This window comes from Oncorhynchus nerka, linkage group LG23 (genome assembly GCF_034236695.1).
Source record: "Oncorhynchus nerka isolate Pitt River linkage group LG23, Oner_Uvic_2.0, whole genome shotgun sequence".
Classification (NCBI taxonomy): Eukaryota; Metazoa; Chordata; class Actinopteri; order Salmoniformes; family Salmonidae; genus Oncorhynchus; species Oncorhynchus nerka.
In genome coordinates this window covers 35,345,566-35,368,490 of record NC_088418.1, presented here as the reverse complement: position 1 = coordinate 35,368,490, position 22,925 = coordinate 35,345,566, and the positions used below count along the sequence as shown (strand labels likewise).

Genomic DNA, 22,925 nt, shown 5'->3' with positions numbered 1-22,925 from the left:
ATCAGGCTATAGCAATAAAACAATATAACAAAGAAGTAACATGACACTGCTATAAAAATAATAAATTGCATTGACAAAATCACAAATATGAGTTATTTAACAGTAAGAAACAGTAACTGTTAAACTCCACAAGGGGGCAGGGCAGGGAAGAACTATAAGCTATGCTAAACAGACCAAATGAAAACAAGGTCATAAGGCCAGGATATCTTCAAAAGACAACACAAGCCAATACTTCTCTGATGCAATTAGCATTGTTTTACAGATATAACAGAATGTAGCTAGCTACATAAGCACAATTGAGTATAACACCATAAAAGTTATGAAATTAGTACCTTGCATGTCCACTGTTCTAAGGAAAACACACAAATATATTATGCTCCATACATACAGTGAGCTACAGTAGGAACATAACACAACATACAGAAACTATTATAACGTAATAAGGTACTTACTTTGATAGAAACACACACATGTCCAAAGTTATTATCATGTAGTAAGGAAAACAACAACGAAGGCAATGTGGACACCAGCCAAAAAGTGTGAAAACGTTTGTGCAGGTCTTGTTCTGAGTTTGATGATGGCATACAGATGGATTCCGTGCCCCCCAATGATACCCTGGAAATGGATGCAAATCCCAGGCACAAGATTCCTGTCGAGGCAGACTTCCTTTTTGCCTACTCCACCATGCCAGGTAACCCACAGCATCACCATACATTTTCCAGCTAATCTAGTCGTCCACTAAATGATCCCTGCACAGATAGTCTGACAGAAATCCCACAGTTACTATCTCTGCCTCAGACCCTCACAGGTTATGCCTGGGACCATGGTAGCTGGTAATACACATCCACTACCCAGTTGTGTTGCTGTGTGAGAGAATCTGATTGTGAGACTCTCTATAGCTAGGTTTTCATCCAATTGGCGATAGATTTTTATGAAAATGTTCTCAAATCTGCATAAACAAAATATTCAAATTTTCCCACCAGTGGTATGTTTTCACCAAAATGACTTTTTCCAGATATAAAATCAATCAATTTTCTTAAGTTTTCATGTACTGAATAAGTTCAATGTGTTTCGAACGCATTTTCAACTCTACCAATAGTTTTGTCAAAAAAACAGCTGTGTTAAATAGCACATGTGCCTACTCTGGTCTTGGCTCCTGCGGTCTAGCCAACAGCTCATAGATACAATGCAGGTAGGCTAGTCTACATGATGAGATCATTATGAATAAGCGAGAATATTATTATTTGTCTAATGGCAGTCAAGCATCACTCATCATGTCACCAGAATAAGACCCACAATATTTATTGGAAAGGAGTATCAAGCTCATCACCGTGCACATTCACCACCCTGTGAAGTTCATAATATTGTATTTCTTCTGTAGCCTAATAAACTGCATGGTTTCCCGAGTCATAGAACCACACACCATATCATCGCGTGACTCCACATTTACTTTGATATGATGGCTATTATAGCCATATTTGTGCATAAAGGCGTAATTCATTTTACTGACACAAAAGGATCCCACCATGACGAACAATCAAATTATCTGTCTGCATTTATAAAATTGTACCAAAAAATCCTGTTTCCATCACAGCTGTCGTGATTCTTCTTAAACGTTATGACTTTCATCGCAATTAAAACTCTGGCTGGAAACATAGTTGTGTGTGTGTGTGTATGTGCTGACATCAGTGTCAATTGGAGAGAGTAGGGTACTACTCGTAGAGGAACCCTGGGCGCGGCTCCTGGTTTGTTCAGGCACTCTGCAATGTCCTCAATGAGTTTGGCAAGCAGCTGGAGATCATGCAGATCCTCACACGTGTCAACTACATGGTGGCCACCAGCTTCGAGTCCTGCTCCGAGGACCCATGATTCAGCGAGAAAAAGCAGATCCCCTGCGTAGTCTCCATGCTGACAAAATAACTGCATTTCAACTGACCACCACAGACTGACAGACCGACTAACTGACGAGACTAATCCACACACTGACCAAGCGGCCTAAAAATTCAGGGATGATCCAGGCACAGTGTGACACTGTGCCGTTTGGGCGAGAATGCATTTTTGCACATAGCGTAGCACTCTGCGTTCATGTGTGGCACTCTGCGTTCATGTGTTGGTGGTGATACTTGCCTCTTCTTCAGGTTATTCCTAAGAATAATGATATCACATTTGATCGGATCTTTGTCGACAGGCTGTGTGAAATATATGTATTTTACCGACCCAGAAAATTTGCTGCCATTTTTGTGGGGTTGTTAAAGGTTTAGGGGACGGATTCAGTTATATCTGGAAATCTGTTATATCTGAAAACTGCTCATTTTTTCCAGCTTTTGTACAAGCATTTGATTTATTGGCAAAGATCACAGCTAACAGTATTTGTGCCAAATGGTATTTCTTTAGGTTTGGAGGGAAGGGAACATTTCTTGACATGAAGAGGTAGTCACATACATTTGATCATGAATACCTTCAATTGCCAGAGATTTGTTGCCCTTCAAAAGCACACATACACAGATTTAAGTTTGTTATTGCATATTCATGTTGTCCCAAAGCCAGAAATACTCTGTCATCTGCAGAGGCAGCTATTACTGGTGGTTCAATTCTTATCATTCACAATTCACCTGAACTAATTCGCACACTGCATTGTTCCAATGTTTCTGCAACGTTCCAGCACAATTTACAGGATTGCAACTACGGATTACTAGTAACTTTGGGAAAACATTCGGTGCCATCTTGAATTTTTTGCCATTATCTTTTTCCAGTCTTTGTTTAATTTCATCAGTCATTTTCTTATTTTATTTTTTTCATGATTACAAAATAATTCTATAAGCCACAGTAGTGAACTGTGGCAACCGAGTAGACATGTTACCCATTCCACACATACCTTTCAATTACACAGATGGCACTCTTGAATCCTCTCGACACATGAATCAGTGATGTAGTGCCCAACCTGTACTAAAAGGAGTGTTTGCTCCACTTGTTTTGGAGTGGAATTGAAGGGGGAAATCATATTTTAAATGCTTTCCAGGTTTAATGCTATTGTACTCAGGAATATATTTCAAAAGAAAAATGAAAAAATTATTATATAGAAAAGGAAGACAAATTTCCTAAAAAAAGGAAATATTGTGAATTTACTATGGCTCCTTTTGAATCTGGGGCAATAAAATGTTTAAATTACTTAACATCAAAGGAATGACTATGTAAACACTACTTTATTGCATTAAACATGAAGAATTGTATTGTAAAAAGAATAGTGTGTTATTTGTGTCGTACAAACGTTGCATACACATGCTAATCCTGAATTTACAATAAATCAATTTAGCTAAATGAAAACTTTGCCTAAAGTCCTGCACACAAAGTCCAAAGGGTATAGAACAAATGTTTCAACATTAGGTGGGTGTTTCAAGCTCCTGGAAATGTATATAGGCTAGTCAGCCTGATCTGTTATAGGTGTCAGTGAATTTTTTATACATTTCTTTTTACACATACACAAACTTTTTTAGATTGGAAGTGGACATAAGATTGCAGCACCAGACAGTCATGCCAGGTGTGCAGAAAAAAAATCTGACTTGGTGTGCATGGTTCATAACACAAAAAAAAAACACATGACAAAAGTGATATACCACCCCCATTCCCTCCACCCATTGCATTTGTCCTCCATCAGAGGGTAGGGGCAGAGCGTGAGGCATCGCAAATCTTAAGGGGCTTCCAATTGGACCCCTGATTGTCGTGCCCGGGGCACACAGCCTGGTGGAGGACATTGGTGAAGGTGGCGACATAGAAACAGTGGAGAGGGGTCATGGTGTCGGCCCCCAGGAAGCACACCAGGCCCCCGGGAAAGCTGGAGTAAATACCGATGCGAGTGAAGTGCTGTCCGGCCACCACGGGGAGCGCATGGGCCACCCTGTCATGCCATGCTGTGTAGTCCCCATTAAAGAACTCCATTGCCCAAGACTCGTCTCCACGGCCCAGCCAGCAGTCCTCCTCACGGCCCTTGCGTGGGATGCTTGGGTAGGTGAGACCTATCTCCCAGTAGGTCTTCCCACTTACCTGTACCTCCCAGTAGTGACGTCCCTCTCGGAAGCCCTGCCGGCTGATGGCATTGAGGGTGGTGTCGAAGCGTGAGGGGTTCTCTGGGACTTCTTGCCAGGTGTCCGTGTACTCTACCAAGTCACCCTTAGGGGAAATTATAAGTTTCGGGTGGGCAGTGGTAGGGTCAAGGACAACGTCAGAGGCATCTAAGTAAAACACACATAAATTGAGAAATTAAATACATATTTCACTATAAAGAGAATAGGTTTTTGCTGTCAATAGCGTTCATCAGAATGCATGATATTTTTATTGCGTGAGCAATTAAACCGTTAATTTGTTTGTCTACAAAGAGGACATGGTCATGAGAGTGTTTCTCCCACCCCCAGTGTACCGAGTTCAGGAAGCTACATATAGAAATTAAAGTAGTGTCTCAAATGTTAATCCACTTTTATCCATTTTGTCTGCCCCATAAAAGCTTGTTACGTCTTTGTCCCCCAGATACTAAAGACAACATGGTCCTGAGAGTGTTTTTCCCACCAACAGTGTAACAAGTTGAAAAGAAGACTGCCCACCCATGCATTGATGAGGCCCAAAAGTCATAATGTCCTGTAAGTATACATGGAATACATGGAATATTGAATATTATACAATGGGTGAGTCTAATCCTGAATGCTGATAGGTTAAAACTACATTCCATTCGGTGTCTATTCCACAAGTTACCATGGCTAAATCTGACATTAAAATGCTTATTTACTCTGTTCCATCTGACTGCGCAATCCACTGTCTCATCAGCCCAGCAAGGCACGTTATAAACTGGATCTCCACTATAAAAAGTATCTAGACATTATATCACATTTCTTTTAGACTAACATTTCATTTTCAACAGCGGTGAGATTTTTTTAAACCTTGCTTTCTGTCTCTCCAACATTTGCAACTTTGTTTCAATATTCAAATCCGATCTCCAGCTGTCCCATAGTAAGGAATGTGTGGGGACGAGACAGACAGGCAGGCAGCGTTTCTTAGCCTGTCAAAATCATGAGTCAGCTGGCATACATTTTATGTATGATCAGTATACAAACAAATGTCAATTGAAAAAAGTCAAAAGAAACGAAGTGCAGCTAGTTTTCAGTCTTTCCAGCTTCAATTTTAAGTGAATGTGTTAGCTGTGTTGTTTGCTAGCTCCTCTGAACAACAGTGTCTTGATGAGTGAGCACATTTTCAATGCCAGGCGAAATCTCACCTCATTAGCTCATTGTTATGGATGTATCCAAATAAATGTCACTAGAAAACAGCTTAAACAAATGCATACGCGGCTACTTTGCTGTTATTCTGGCTGCACTTTTTGGTGTGACTGTAAGTAAACCATAGTTGGCTAGCTAGCAGGCAAGGGTTAAGAATGTTGCCAGCCAGTATGGCAATGAAACATTTGGAGCGAACGACTGTCGCGTCCATAGATACAGAACAAAAAGACTGAATGACTGGGTCGCGTCTCTAGCAACCAAACCGATAGAATGAACAACCAGCCAGCTTGGGTAGCAACCCTAGATTTGTGTCGGGACTATATCTTTGTGGAAGGATGAAATAGTATGAATAAATTCATCAAAATAAAAAAAATTATGAAGATATGTCAATCATTATTTTAATATGTTGGTAACTCGTTGTATAAAAGTGATAATGCCCTCGAAGCCGGTGTTTGGAGGATATATTGGCAGTTTGCCGTGCCACTTCGTCTCGGGCCTAACACCACCAATATGGCTGAATATCTCCGCCAGGCGACCAAAAGAACAAGAGACCCGAACCCTTCATTCTCAGGGACAATCACCTCTACTCCCTGGCATTCACCATCATTCGTTGTTGTTTAACAACAATTCCAATTGAAAATGTATACCTGGTAGGGGTTGGGTGAGTAGAGGGTAAAGTGTTTACTTTTCTTCAGACCCTTTCCTCAGCTTTCATTTTAATTGCTAGGGCTGCTGTGTTTTTCAAATGATGGATTATGCCTCAAGTTTTTGTTTATTTGTGTGTTCCTTATTTGTCTTTTATCATTAGCATGAGTTAATTTTGTAGCTGATATTAATATCTGCCAATAAACATTTTTTCTACAATTTGTCATGATTGTCAATTTAAGAATTTCATAGACTATGTAGTAACGTTGTAAAATTGATTGTTGTTGTTAGACGGATTGCTACATTTAGAAAATGTACAGACTCTAAAAAAAATCACCAGCAATAAAGTAAGAAATAACACACTGCTGGGTCAAAAATACATGAATAACAATAACCCAGCAAAAGAGTACATTTTTTTTGGGATAAATAAAGTAACCCAACGTGTTAGGTCATTCACCTAACCCAACAGTGCTGGGTCAAAATAACCCAGTTATGTAATATAGTGACTCTGCTCTGGGTTACAGAAAATAGAGTGTAGAGAATGCAATGGTGAGTGCAAAACCGCCCGTGATAAAAACGAGCGGCAGCTGCATTCGTATAGATGATGTCGCCATAGTTTAGAACCGGTAGGAAGGCCATCTGATTGATCTGCTTTATAGGGGTTTGTCGACCTGGCCATACTCGTATTTGTAATTGTATTCGTAAAATGACAGTTGATAGTCGGAAGATACTCGTGATCGATAAACATGAAAGTGTTTAATTGTGCCAAAGTAGATGTTGGCCAAACACCTAAATCTTCCTGCGCATTTATAGACCTAAAAAGCTGTGTGTCTGTGTGTCCTCAACTTGCAGTGGGCAGACAAGTTGGCTGTCACTCAGTCAGAATGCGCATCAGCATTTGATATTTTTTTCCCTACCCTCGCCCCGCTTGTTAGATACTATGCTAGCAAACGTCCTGTTTTATCATAGTAGCAGGCTTACAGGAGGCAGCAGCAATCTAAATGACAGACTGAAATATGAGAGGAGAAGTGATCCATTCAGTGCAGCAGGATCTTTTTACAGACAGGCAAACTAGACAGTTTGAAATTTAGACCACGTAGCACCTCGCACTTGATTGAAAGATTTGCACTGGCACATGGAAATTACTTTTTTTCCCGATAATAACAAAAAAATACTAGGATTCTTATAGTATCAGGACAATTGCCCATATCCATTACGATACTTGTTTTGTCCGACTACAAACACCTTAATACACGTGACAACTCAAAGCTTCCCAAACGACCAACATACGAGAATAAAGCTAGTTAAATTATTTTGGTGAAAAATCATGTCCAAAAAACTTTGCTGACGCCAACGTGAATTACAACATTGCACAATAATGTTTGATGGTTAGTACACCCATTTACGATGTTTAAGTGCCAACAGCATGGCTGAAAAATGAATGAACCACAGCTGCAGTCCTGGACAATAAATATCCTCCCACTTAAAAGCAATCAATTCATTTCAGTTTAAAAAATGTTTTCAGATTGTAAATCTATTTTGGAGGAAAATATATTTTGAAAAGTGTTTATGAATCTTAATATTGTGGCTTAATGAACACTTAATGTAATAAAAGTGATTGCACAGGATCTTTAAATAAATTGATATTGAACTCACAGCTCTGAAAGAGTTTCTTGGTGACAGGGACCTGGGACCGGATGAAAAGCAGGAGGTTGATGGTTAAACTCAAGAGCTGTTCATTCTTAAATTCATCCACCTGAAGCAATTCTGGATCTGTAGCCTTCATCGTCTCTGCTATTCTGGAGACAAGGAAGCAGAGAAATTGGTATATACACACACAGATACCCTCAGATGTAGGTTTATTTGACCATTGTGGTACATATGCAAAAACATACATAAAATGTGACGTCATACTCACACAGCAAACACCATTAACAGAAAAATAGGAAACACGTTATGATAATTTTCATGAATAAGCACAGTTAACAAGCAATATAAGTAAGTAAGCATTAAGAAGATCCGCCCTGGTTCTGCCGCCTGCACCAATCTCAACATCCTAGAACCAGTAATCATGCAAGATTTGGTTCTGGGTTGCCAAGATTAGAGCCTTTACAATGTCTTATGAGAAGGTTTATTATAGGATGTTTCCTTTTATGTATCAATTTCCACTCAAGATGGCCGATACTTAGTCAAGATCATTAAGATATTCAATACAATTGACGAGATCGTCCCACCCCATCCCCCAGGATGCCTCTTCCCCATAGCTAAACAACCATATAATGTTCTGCATGTGCATTACTTTTACAGTAGCTGCTGCTCAGATAAAATAAAAACACAGAGGCGAAAAAATATATCACAGGAGGTTGGTGGCACCTTTAATTGGAGAGGAGGGACTTATGGTAATGGCAGGAGCGGAATAGGTGGAATGTTATCAAATACATCAAACACGTGTCTTTCCTGTGTTTGATGCCATTCCATTCGCTCCATTCAAGCCATAATTATGAGCCGTTCTCCCCTCAGCAGCCTCCACTGAAATATATGTTTTGCCGGCTACTTTAGGACGACATGACCAAATGCATTTAGCCTACAAGACAACATAACCTAGCCTACATGTAACTTGTAGCCTAGTCCTGTATTTACATTGCATTGGGGCCAAAGAATCTGTGTTTTAACCATCAATAACATAAAACTGTTATTTTGCTTCTCAATGATCATGGAACACACGATTTATTCGACAGCACATCATTGACATTTGCAAGAGTAGCCTTTTCCACTTCTGAGCAGCCAAACGTTTGGCACCTAGCGGTAACCAGAGTTTTTCTCAACATGTGATCAGTCTGCTGCACTCAGGTTACAATGTGTGTAGGAGGTCAATTCGATTTGTATGATTGATCATATCGTTGTATGTACAATATGTCTTACAACGGACAAAGACATCTGATCATCACCTCAGGGTGAGTAGAACAGGAAGGGGGGGGGGAGCAGCACCAGAGTAGCACATGTGCAGAAGGTACGGTATTTTAGCAGGCGTCCTGAGAGTCTGGTCACGCAGCCACACCACTCCGTAAAGAAATTATATTTCACCACCCCTTTTGACCATCAGAACAGTTTCAATTTGTCAGGGCATGGACTCTACACGGGGTTGAAAGCGTTTGACTCCAATGCTTCCCATAGTTGTGTTCTTGACACAAACTGGTGTGCATGGCACCTACTACCATACCCAGTTCAAAGGCACTTAAATCGTTTGTCTTGCCCATTCACCCTTTGAATGGCATACATACGCAATCCATGTTTCAATTTTCTCAAGGCTTAAAAATCCGTCTTTAACCTGTCTCCTCCCCTTCATCTCCACTTTGAAGTGGATTTAATAAGTGACATCAATAAGGGATCATAGCTTTCACCTGGATTCACCTGGTCAGTCTATGTCATGGAAAGAGGTGTTCATGAAAGTTCCAAATTGTAACCAAAAAATGTGTTTCCTGATACATACCTTCTCTCCGTTTCCGCATCCTGTATGGAGATTACAAAGCAGTTAGAGGCCAGAGATCAAATCATAATCAATCTGAAAGTTATATTGGTTTATTGCATCCAGATTCAATCAAATCTACCAAATAGGATCCATGCTGGTTCCCAATTCTACCACAATGCTAGCTCCCACCTGTAAGAAGGACATTTAAAACATGATATGTGCTTCCCTTGCCTTGCCATTCAATGAGCACACAGCAACATCCGCCACTACTGCCATCCTTTAGCTAGGTTGTCAGCTAGCTTTAGGTCCCCATTTTGGTAGCACTTTGTTAGCATTTGCTAATATATATGTGATTTCCCATTATATAGCTTATGATTTTCCAGACATTTACACTCATTCACTAACAATGATGACTAAGCATAAGGGCTCACATTTAACTTCAGCATGAACATCAACCACTGGAATAATTTATTAACTACAGATTTTTGTAAGTACTTTAGAAACAATATTTGGTAGCACTTTATAATAACTTAATCATTACTCCATTCATCATTATTTAAATATTTTTGCGTGGCCTCATCAAAAGTGTGGGCTATTTATCCTTTATAAATACTTTTTAAATATTTTCAGTGACCAGTGTTATTTCTCACAAAAAGATGCATATGCCATTGGTAGACTTTCCAGCAGTACCTGATGTACCTCAAGATCTCAAAATAGCCTAAAATGTATCAATGGTAAAAGAATAAGCACACAAAACTGGATGTTAAAGGGAACATATAGAACATTTTATTCACAAAAACTGTTGTGAAATAACTGTTGCAAGGACATGAGGAAGAGCTGAGGGTGAAGACTTCGCAAACCGGAACTCCCAATTTCTAACACCTTTCGACCCAAAATTGAATCACGCAGCTGACCAAATTACGCAATATTTTAATTCTGGGTTAACTGAGATTAGACTGCTCTAAGTGACTGCAATCCACACTTTGGTTTTGGTAGAAAGGTCACTTATGTTCAATATACTGTATTTTCTTAAACATCCTCTGTATTGTGTGCTAATTCATTGTTAAAATGAAGTGTTTTGTAAACACCACGTTGGTGACGCAGGACTAGGTGGGTGAGAAAGGAATCAGGCGTGACGCAGGACTAGGTGGGTGAGAAAGGAATCAGGCGCAGAGAGTTCCACTGGAAAAGGTGCACTTTAATGTGGCACAAAAAATAACAAGCCCAAAACACAGGGCGTGGCCAATAATGTGGACCACCCACAACACAGGGTGCCAGGTCCAGAAATATATCACCTCTACCTAACGCACACACGTAACATTACATTTACATTACATTTAAGTCATTTAGCAGACGCTCTTATCCAGAGCGACTTACAAATTGGTGCGTTCACATAACATAAATACAATCCCGCACAAAACAAGGGCGGGTACACTTACTTTAAATAAGGAAGCCCATTAAGCACATACAACAGGACACAGGTGAAACTAATAAGACAAAACAAACAGACAACGAAAAAGGATCGGTGGCGGCTAGTAGCCTGGTGACGACGAGCGCCGCCCGAACAGGCAGGGGAGCCAACTTCGGCGGAAGTCGTGACAGCAACTGAGCTGCCACCAACATTAAGGAGTTTTGAAACACTTGGGTGTAAGGAGTTATGAGACAGATGATTTGTTTTTTTAAATAAGAGATTGCTTCTACACCTGCATTGCTTGCTGTTTGGGGTTTTAGGCTGGGTTTCTGTACAGCACTTTGAGATATCAGCTGATGTACGAAGGGCTATATAAATCTATTTGATTTGATTTGATTTTGATTTGATCCTCTGTGGGTAAATTATAGGCCTTCTAAAGGTGTAGTAGGCTATTCTAAATTTCGTTCTGAACAGATAGCAATAATTCTATAACTTTAGCAAATTTATTAGGGGTGATGCAGCTCCTCCAGAACCATTCGCACGGCTATGATTCTATAAGGAAATAGATTACAAAGTGCAACACTGGAGAGATGAGAGTTGCAGGCTCATGGCTATCAGAGCAGAGAAATGGAGAAAGATCATAAAAAGTTAATCTTCTAGTTCTGTGAGAGAAACAGGTGCACTTCTCACACAGTGCCCGCTTGTCTCAAATATAGTGTAGGTTAAAATGTTGCGCAAACCATAAGCCCGGGTCGGCCCAACCCGAATCAACTCTTGGACTATCAGGCCTGTAATGAAAATCTACCTTTTCACATTGTGTTTTTTGGGGGGCAGGAGAATTAACGAAGAAGAAACTCAAATTATCTATTTTATTCAAATGTTTACATTGCAAAAAGTGAGAGAAAAAACATTCATGCCAAGAGAGGTACTGGATCTGGCCAAATTGGTTCCGGAAGGACTATTTATTTTTTTCTGACTGTTTTCCATGGTATTTGGTTAGTCCTTTTAAGCATCCTCATAGATATTTATGTTATCATATGACTGCCCATATTTCCCTCTGGCCAACCCCAATTGGTGACCAAGGGTTTGCCTTAGGACGCAAAGGTGCATCATGAGTCAGGGAGATGGTCTGATGGTCTTAGTGACAACAGACCTAGATATGGGGGGAGGTTTTAGTGGGTGGAATATTAGGACAATTGGAGGTTTACAAAGTTGCAGATACAGTATGCTTAACAGTGCAAGTTATTATATTAAAGTTATATGGACACTTAATCATCATGGTGCTTTTTAATGGTAAGTTTACAAATATTGGTTGTGGTAAGTTTAATTGAAACTTGGGTATCATTATGGTAAGTGGGGAAGTAAGTATAGCAAGATATAATTGCTTAGCATTAGCAGATCATAAAAAATATAAATTTTTACATGGCTAAAAGAAAAATAATATAATATCTATTGTTTACAGGAAACTCATTCTACAAATATAGATGAGGCTGGGTGGAAAAAAGACTGGGAAGGAAAAATATGTTTTTGTCACGGGCAAAGAAACTCAAGAGGGGTTATTATACTCATTAATGCAAATTTTGATCCGATTGTGCAAACTGTGCAAACAGATCCGCAAGGAAGATGGATTACTTTAAATATGCTATTGGACCAAAAACAGATCTGGCTAATTAATCAATATGGGCAAAATAATGATGATCCACACTTTTTCGAAAATATATATAATAATCTATTGAGATCACAAGCAACGAAATAATCAATTATTATGGTGGGAGATTATAATACGGTTAAAGTACCTCAATGGATCATGAAGGAAATCATTCCACAAACTATCACCCGCAAGCACTTAAGAAGATAACAAAGATCATGGATACATTAGAACTAGTGGGTATATGAATGTTGAAAAGCCCTGACCAAGTGAGATATAGTTGAAGTCGGAAGTTTACATACACCTTTACCAAATAAATTTAATACAATTAATGACATTTAATCCGAGTAAAAATTCCCTGTCTTAGGTCAGTTAGGATCACCACTTTATTTTAAGAATGTGAAATGTCAGAATAATAGTAAAGAGAATGATTTATTCCAGCTTTTTTCCCCCAGTGGGTCAGAAGTTTACGTACACTTAATTAGTATTTGGTAGCATTGCCTTTAAATTGGTTAACTTGGGTCAAACGTTTCGGGTAACCTTCCACAAGCTTCCCACAATAAGTTGGGTGAATTTTGGCCCATTCCTCCTGACAGAGCTGATGTAACTGAGTCAGGGTTGTAAAGGCCTCCTTGCTCGCAGATGCTTTTTCAGTTCTGCCCAAAAATGTTCTATAGGATTGTGGTCAGGGCTTTGTGATGGCCACTCCAATACCTTGACTTTGTTGTCCTTAAGCCATTTTTCCACAACTTTGGAAGTATGCTTGGGGTCATTGACCATTTGGAAGACCAATATGCGACCAAGCTTTAACTGATGTCTGAGATGTTGCTTCAATAAACCATAATTTTTCATAATTCTATTTTGTGAATTGCACCAGTCCCTCCTGTAGGAAATCATGCTCACAACATGATGCTGCCACCCTCGTGCCTCACGGTTGGGATGGTGTTCTTCGGCGTGCAACCCTCCCCCTATCTCCTCCAAACATAATGATGGTCATTACGGCCAAACAGTTACATTTTTGTTTCATCAGACCAGAGGACATTTCTCCAAAAAGTACAATCTTTGTCCCTATGTGCAGTTGCAAACCGTAGTCTGGCTTTTTTATGGCGATTGTGGAGCAGTGGCTTCTATCTTGCTGAGCGGCCTTTTAGGTTATGTTGATATAGGACTCGTTTTACTGTGGATATAGATACTTTTGTACCTGTTTCCTCCAGCATCTTCACAAGGTCCTTTGCTGTTGTTCTGGGATAGATTTGCACTTTTCGTATCAAAGTACGTTCATTTCTAGGAGACCGAACGCGTATCCTTCCTGAGCGGTATGACGGCTGTGTGGTCCCATGGAGTTAATACCTGCGTACGATTGTTTGTACAGATGAACGTGGCACCTTCAGGCATTTGGAAATTGCTCCCAAGGATCTACAATTCTTTTTCTGAGGTCTTGGCTGATTTATTTTGATTTTCCCATGATGTCAAGTAAAGAGGCACTGAGTTTGAAGGTAGGCCTTGAAATACATCCACAGGTACACCTCCAATTGACTCAAATTATGATAATTAGCATTTCAGAAGCTTCTAAAGCCATGACATCATTTTCTGGAATTTTCCAAGCTATTTAAAGGTACAGTCAACTTAGTGTTTGTAAACTTCTGACCCACTGGAATTGAGATACAGTGAAATAATCTGTCTGTAAACAATTGTTGGAAATATTACTTGTGTCATGCACAAGTAATTTTAAGGTGTCTGTAAACTTCTGACTTAAACTGTATGTACAGCAACCCCAGATGTAAAAACCAGTACCTCGCAAAAGCATTCATCGAACTTCACGTTTTTCCTATTTTGTTGCATTACAACCTGTAATTTAAATATATTTTGGGGGGGATTTCATGTAATGGAAATACACAAAATAGTCCAAATTGGTGAAGTGAAATTTTAAAAAAATAACTTGTTTAAAAAAATAAAAGTAAAAAATAAAAAACTGAAAAGTGGTGCATGCATATGTATTCACCCCCCTTTGCTATGAAGCCCCTAAATAAGATCTCTCCAAACAGGAGCTCTCCAAACAGGTCAGGGACAAAGTTGTGGAGAAGTACAGATCAGGGTTGGGTTATAAAAAATATCAGAAACTTTGAACATCCCATAGAGCACCGTTAATCCAATATTTTAAAAAAATGAAAGAATATGGCACCACAACAAACCAGCCAAGAGAGGGCCACCCACCAAAGTTCACGGACCAGGCAAGGTAGGAATTAATAAGAGCAGCAACAAAGAGACCAAAGATAACCCTGAAGGAGTGACAGTGAAGACAGTGAAGCATGGTGGTGGCAGCATCATACTGTGGGGATGTTTTTCATCGGCAGGGAATGAGAAACTGGTCAGAATTGAAGGAATGATGGGTGACACTAAAAACAGGGAAAGTCTTGAGACAAACCTGTTTGTCTTCCAGAGATTTGAGACTGGGATAGAGGTTCACCTTCCAGCAGGACAATAATACTAAGCATACTGCTAAAGCAACACTTGAGTGGTTTAAGGGGAAACATTTAAATGTCTTGGAATGGCCTAGTCAAAGCCAAGACCTCAATCCAATTGAGAATCTGTGGTATGACTTAAAGATTGCTGTATACCAGCGGAACCCATCCAACTTGAAGAAGCTGGAGCAGTATAGTTATGCACACTCGTGTTTTCTGTTTTTTTTGTCTTATTTCTTGTTTGTATCACAATATAACATATTTTGCATCTTCACATTGGTAGGCATGTTGAGTAAATCAAATTATACAAACCTTCAACAAATTAATTTTAATTCCAGGTTGTAAGGCAAACAAAATAAAAAAATCCAAGGGGGGTGAATACTTTCGCAAGCCACTGTAGTAAATAATGGTTACTCAGAAAGTATTGAGCTTTTAAGAGGAGTAAAACAAGGCTGTCTGTTGTCTCCATATCTATTTATTATGGCCATTGAAATGTTAGATATTAAAATTAGATCCAACAAGAACATCAAGAGGTTAGAAATCCAGGGGATAAAAACAGAAGTGTCAATGTATGCCGATGACTAGTTTTTTCTTAAGTCCACAATCTGGATCCCTGCACAGTCTCATCAAAGATCTTGATCACTTTTCTTAAAACCTAATTATGACAAGTGTACCATATTACGTATTGGATCATAAAAAAATACTGTTTACATTACCTTGTAGTTTACCAATAAAATGAGCGGAAGTGAAGTAGACATACTTGGTGTACACATAAGTATGATAAGATTCTGCAACCACGGAGGGGAAAATACTTGTCTATTTTTGGAAAAATTACATTGATTAACTATTTGGTCCTATCACAGGTTAACTGTCTGGGAGGTATTAGTATTTGTAGTGCATACTTTGCATGATGAGTAATTTGTGTAGGACACATACAGTAGGTACTGGCCCAGACAATATTACAGTAAATGAGATATGGGTCAATTAAGCTATAATTTAGAGTTAGGTAGCAAGTCTGATTAACCAAACCACTAATCTTTCTGATAATACCAACAGATTTCATCACTTTGCTACAGACAAATTGAATATGATCTTTCCAGGACAACTTTTCATCAATTAGAACTCAGAGGAATCTAGTGGATGTGACTTGATACATTTCATTCCCACCAACTGAGATTCAGTCTCTTTCTTCACAATATTCCTTATTCTTACTAGTGAATACAATAAACCTGCACTTTTTTTTACATTTAAAGATGATTTGTTTATCTTGAACCATTAAAAAAATTGGCCATACCTGAGGTGGTTTCATTAATTAGTGAATCATAATTATTGTGCGATAAAATCAAATTAGTATCATCAGCAAAGAGAATGTGAAATACGGTAGAAGACACAGCAGCAAGGTCATTGATATAGATTAGGAATAACAAAGGTCCAATTATCAAACCTTGTGGCACACCACAGGATATCTTGGCCCTGGTAGATGCACAGCCATTTGCATGAACAAGTTGTTCTCTATCAAAAACATAACTATATAACCAATTATATGTATAATCATGAAAACCGTAATAATGCAATTTAAATTAACCGTGCCAAACGCTTTGGATTCATCTAAAAAGATGCCAAACCCTAACCCGGACAACGCTGGGCCAATTGTGCGCCGCCCAATGGGACTCCCAATCACAGCCGGTTGTAATACCTCCTGGAATCAGTGACACCACTAGCACTGAGCTGCAGTGCCTTAGACCACTGCACCACTAAAGGCTGTAAATATTTTATCCACAGCAGATCATACTTCAGGTATGCGATGTTGCCTTTTTTCATTATGGCAGCAGTTCCTTTCTTTTGAGGCACACTTTTTGGGAAAGTCTTTATTGATGAAGATTTTGATTCCCTTCAGACACTTGACTCTCCTGAAAATCTCCTTGTCTTGGAACCCGAGCAGTTTCACCACTATAGAACTGGGCAGTCCATCGGGAAGAACGTGCCACTCCTATGCGCCCTCTCCATCTCGATGAGTTTAGGGTCCAGTTTGAGTTGATCTTTGGCAGCGATTACAGCTGCGAGTCCTTCTGGGTAAGTCTCTAAGAGCTTTCCACACCTTGATTGTGCAACATTTGCCCATTTATTCTTTTAATAATTCTTAAAATTGGTTGTTCATCATTGCTAGGCAATCATTTGCAGGTCTTGCCATAGATTTTCAACTAGATTTAAGTCCAAACTGTAACTCAGCCACTCAGGAACATTCACTGTCTTCTTGGAGAGCAACTGCAGTGTAGATTTGGCCTTGTTTTTTAAGTTATTGTCCTGCTGAAAGGTGCCTTCATTTACCAGTGTGGTGAAACACAGACTGAACCAAGTTTTCCTATAGAATTTTACCTGTGCTTTACCCATTCCGTTTCTTGTTTTATCCTGAAAAACTCCCGAGTCCTTAATAATTACAAGCATACCTATAATATGGTGTAGCCACCACTAAGCTTGGAAATATGGCACTCAGTAATGTGTTGTATTGGATTTGCCCCAAACATAACAATTTGTATTCAGAACAAAAAGTTATTTGCATTGCCATTTTTTTAGCAGTACTACTTTAGTGCATTGTTGTAAACAGGATGCATGTTGTGAAATAGTTTTATTCTGTACAGACTTCCTTCTTTTCACTCTGTCAATTAGGTTAGAATTGTGGAGTAACTACAATGTTGTTGATCCATCTTGAGTTTTCTCCCATCACAGCCATTAAACTCTGTAACTGTTTTAAAGTCACCATTGCCTCATGGTGAAATCCCTGAGCGGTTTCCTTCCTCTCTGACAACTGAGTTAGGAAGGAAGGATGCCTGTATCTTTGTAGTGACTGGGTATATTGACAAACCATTCAAAGTATAATTAATAACTTCAGCATGCACAAAGGGATATTCAATGTCTGCTTTTTTATTTTTACCCATCTACCAATAGATGCCCTTCTTTGCGAGGTATTGGAAAACCCCCCTTGTCTTTGTGGTTGAAATTCACTGCTCGACTGAGGGACCTTAACAGTAATTGTATGTGTGGGGTACAGAGATGAGGTAGTCATTCAAAAATAATTTAAATCAATAATATTGCACACAGAGTGAGTCCAATTTATTATGTGACTTGTTAAGCACATTTTTACACAAAGGTGTTGAGTACTTATTGTCTCAAGATATTTAAGCATTACTTTTTGTTTACATTTGTAACCCTTTTGAAAAACAGAATTCCACTTTGACATTATGGGGTATTGTGTGTAGGCCAGTGACCAATTGTTTTATATATTTAATTGCTATTTTTCAATTCAGGCTTTAACACAACAAAATGTGGAAAAGGTCAAGGGGTGTGAATACTTTCTGAGGACACTGTATGAAGGCCTGATAAGACCTATCAGAAACACATAATTTTATAGTTACCTTTCAGTTGAAGAGCTTGGCTGAGAGGCCTCAGGTGGTGGCTTCTCAACTTCCTCTGAATTCTTGATCTAATTTTCTTCATTCTCCTCTTCACTGAGTAGCTCAGCATCATGGGCATCTTTCTCTAAGAAGGCCGTGTCTTCATGGTACTCCTCATCCTGCAGGCATTCCGAAGCAATGACATCTGACGTCAGTGTCCTCCTCCTCATGGACAGGGACTGTAATATCCGCTGGTAATGGTCTCCGCTATCCATTTCCAAAACTCAAACATAAAGACAAACAATGAACATTAACAGTTAAAATGTAAATCAGTGACAACCCCTCCAAAGAATAGAGTGAGATTGACTTAAAGTTATATTCAGAATACACTTCAGTACATAAAAAAGGGAATCATCAATGAAATTGAATATTGTATCCACAAGTTAACAATCGCATGGTGACAATGTTTCATGTTATTATACAAAGGTTTTTACTATAACATTTGGCAAAACATGCCATATAATTGTATATCTGATAGTCCATAACTGAAATAATATGATAATGTATACCTGTAAGTAGCAGTCACAAACCAGCTAGACCAGGAACATTTAGTTACCAAGCTGACCATCAAAGCCATTATTTCTAAGCTATTATAATTAGGTTTAGGCTATAACATTAAATTAATTCTTGGAATCAACAGCCAGAAGGCTTAACATTTTATAGGATTCATATCACAGATAAACATACACCTAATAATATACAGCCACCAGGGGATGACTAGCTATGGGGATATGACTAGCTATTCAAATGTACTCACCCAATTTTTCTTCACAGCAACCCTTTCCCTTTTAGCAGGCTAGCTAGGGACACAATATAGTGCCTTCAGAAAGTATTCAGACACCTTGAATTTTTTCACATTTTGTTACATTACAGACTTATTCTAAAATAGATGTATTTTTAATTCCTCAGCAATCTACACCTCATAATGACAAAGTGAAAACAGATTTTTAGAAATGTTTAAAAATGTAGGCTGTAACCTAACTTAAATGTGGAAAAACTCAAGGGATCTGAATACTCCTGAAGGTACTGTATACTCACTAGCCAGTTCGTTTCTAGCTCTAACACCCATTGACAAATGCATTGTATTTTGTAGTTATCAAACATTAACATCAAGTAGGCTACAGGGCTTTGTTTTGGGTGACTTACTTGAACAACACAGGCTAGCACATCATAGCTAGTTAGGTGGCTAGCTAGCAATCTAGCTAGATAGCTACCATTATCTGAGAATATTTCATAAAGCTTCTTAAAGCTTTTCATGTACTTAAAAAATATCGATGTCATTGATCATATAATAATAACTTTTACCTCAGAAATTGTCAACTGATATTCAAGCTGATTCTACTACTTGGCTTGGTAGATAGTTAGCTCACCAGGCATCAAAAGTTCATTTCACAGACTCATCTACTCAATCTGAAAAAACAGACTAAAATGTCAATATTATCGTTACTAACATAAAAACGAATTACATACAGTTTCTTACCTTGATATTTTTGTCCAAATTTGAATGATGGAGCTGCCAAAGTCAAATCGGGGGGAGAAGCGCCTCCCTGTGGCAGCTGCCTCAAATTACCAATATTCGTGTTGAGGCTAATTCCTGACCCTTAACCCGTAAACCAATCATATATTATTAATGCATAATTTAACCTATCAAAAGAGGGGTTTTATGAAAAATGTGATGATTGCAGCCCAGAGATATTGATGTGACAACCACTGGAAACATGTTTCTGATTTTCGAACGGACAGGCAGAAAAAGGTTAACCATTGGTATGTTCTAGGGGGCATTTTGAGACCTTAAGGAGCATCCAGTACTGCTCGGATCTACCAATGGCATGTCCAGCTTTTTGTGAGAAATTACAATCTTCACACAAGAAGTATTTATAAAGTATAAATATCCCACACTTTAGATAGGGCCACACAAAAATATGTAACTAATGATTAGTAAATGGTTTTTAAGGACCTATGTTTTACATCTTAAATACTTTAAAAGTTGTTTATAAATGTTTGAATAACCAGGTTACAAACATTTACAAATGTGGGAGTAATGATTCATAAATTATTCATAAAATATGATGAATAAAATGATTCATAAAATATGAATAAACTACTTACTTATCCATTTTAAATGTTTTACTATGTGGAGATATTATAAAGTGCTACCAAATATTTGTTTCAATAAATTGGACTAAATTAGCCTCTCCATTGACACCCATGTAGATTGTAGCATCCTAGCATAACTTTTAGATTTTGCAAGGTAAGTCGAATATGAATATCAGGACTTCGTACAAACATGGCATTCATGTAGGGTGAAAGCTTCTTCATGTAATTATATTCTGTTTCCTATACTAAAATTCATATTCTGCAACCTGGGAACGATTTAATTAGAATTTAAATCAATAATTGAATTTGATCAGCAATTGAATTCAGAAATGACTCAAACCCTGCTTCTACGGGCCAAATCCAAACTTGAAGTAAGTGTGCATAACTTGCTGTCACACTCTTTATGTGATAGTTACAGGCATGTGAGTCAAATTAGAATGTCCCTATGTTATGTTCAGACGGCCTTCACCTTGTCATCTGTCTGCTCTTTCTCCATTTGGGTGCTGAGCTGGGCTATCTCCTGGTCAAGTTCCTGACTGAGGTGGTAGCAGCGCTCTATTCTGTCCTCAATGGTGCACTCTGTGGCTTGATACTCCATGTCCAGCTGGGTCAGCGTGATCCGCAGGTCCTCATCCAGAACCCTCTTCATGTCCTCATACTTCTTCTTAATCTTCTCCTTCAGTGCATTGGTCTTCTTCTGAAGTGGGGGAGGGGTCATGTGAAATGGTCATAATTAGAACATTTGACAGCAGTGCAATGGAAATACCATTTTTAAAGATACAGATTCACAGTGGCAAGTGACTATGACATCTTTGGAAAGCCTATAAAACCATTGCTGCAATTCAAAGCATTTGTAGATCTATTTCACCATCTCCCAAAACTCCCTATCCCTCAGACATAATGTTCCATAAAACTTATTGAAATTAATTGCAATGGAACTCACCCCAGCTCTGAAATTAAACTAAATAGAATAGGATGCCAACAAGTGTTCTTCAGGCTTCTGACGAGAGACATTCACCAGACAATCATTGACTTACTGTAAAGTCAACCTGCTTAGCTGCTAGCTTCTTCATCCTGTATGCGACAAGATCCCTTTGCCTCTGTAGGTGCTGTTGATGTTTCACAAGTGTTTCCTGTGAAAGAGTGAAAAGCAGCAAAGAGATAAGACATATAAAGTGAGAAGACAAATAATTGTTGCTTTAATCAAACCAATGGTGTATTTTTCTTTTGAGGAACAACTGATTTACAAAGGATTTACTTGCGTATGGCCCTTCATGACAAACTCCTGTATGTATGACTGTCTGTCCTCCTTCCTTCTGTGTCTCCTATCCCTCTTCCCCAGAAAAAAGGATAACTGCAACTTACCAGCATAAGTATTATTACCCACGCTTTTATACCCCTGTATCCGATGCCAAGGCATGGTAGTTGGGGGAGTTGGTTGGAGGGAGCATGGTATCTATCCCTCCCCCACCCAACTGTCCTCATGCCCTGGGAAGCATGTGCCTTGTTCCGTGTATGGGTTAGGGAGCGTAAATCTCAGCTCTGGGGACAGACACAAGGGTGACTTCCCGAGCCCTCTGGAAGGATCAGGGGGCTGGGTCACAAGAGAGCGTGGATTGCTCTGTCCTCCAGTGACTGAGCCGTCAAGAGGAGCACTATTTATATCTACCTGCCCCTGAACCCTTTGAGGCTTTTGTTTGTGTGTGGGTGTCACTTGTCAGGCCAGTGTGTGTGGTTTGAGTAATTGAGTGTCAGTTTGTATAGGCATATGTCAGCATCTTTAACACCAGTGTAAGAGACTCTTTAATATTGAGATCTACAAGTTTATAACAGCTTTCTAAGGAATTCTAAGGAATTCAGTCTCGCTTTAAATAATGTGCAGCTTATTAAGGCTTCATACAGCCTTCATAAACACAACACGCATGTGTTACAAATAATCTATAACTCTACGTCATGCTTTATAAAGGGTTCATAAATGTGGCATAACTGTGTGACTTAACCACCAGTGTCAAATGTGACAAAATTCACTATATCAAATATGACATAAACCTGTTCTTTAAAAAAGGGTGGCGTAAGCACAGCTTAATTCTAGAACTTATAAATCATATTAAATTGAGGCTTCACAAAGCATGTATAACCCTGTCATGCATCTAGGTAGAGCAATGCATCACCGGGATATTGGGTTTGATTCCTGGGACCACCCATAACTAAAAATGTATTCACACAGTCCCTTGGATGTTATATATTATATTATATTTCACTAAACCACTTCCAGGATGGCCCAATCTCTTTCCCTATTGGGTGCATAGTCAGTATTGGACCTGACCTCAACTTCCCCCACTCTTAAGTGTAGTCAAAAGTCAAACTTGTTTTATTGAACAACAACAGCATGTAGATGTTCTGTGTTCACAATAATGCTTAAAATGCACAAGGGGGTGAATTTTGAGGTCTGGGAAAAATGTGAGAAGTTAATTTAT

At 38.9% G+C, this 22,925-nt stretch overlaps 1 protein-coding gene across 1 annotated transcript; it reads right to left on the bottom strand.

Moving 5' to 3' along the window:
• Nucleotides 1-3,184: 3,184 nt before the first annotated feature.
• On the bottom strand, nucleotides 3,185-21,956 carry si:ch211-28p3.4 (zinc-binding protein A33). The gene is made up of 6 exons (XM_029629808.2): nucleotides 21,707-21,956; nucleotides 21,486-21,581; nucleotides 20,918-21,145; nucleotides 9,400-9,419; nucleotides 7,566-7,708; nucleotides 3,185-4,229 (listed from the first exon to the last, which is right to left on the bottom strand). Exons 1-6 carry the CDS (start codon nucleotides 21,866-21,868, stop codon nucleotides 3,652-3,654), a joined length of 1,227 nt encoding a protein of 408 aa, XP_029485668.2. The 5' UTR covers nucleotides 21,869-21,956; the 3' UTR covers nucleotides 3,185-3,651.
• Nucleotides 21,957-22,925: the final 969 nt, after the last annotated feature.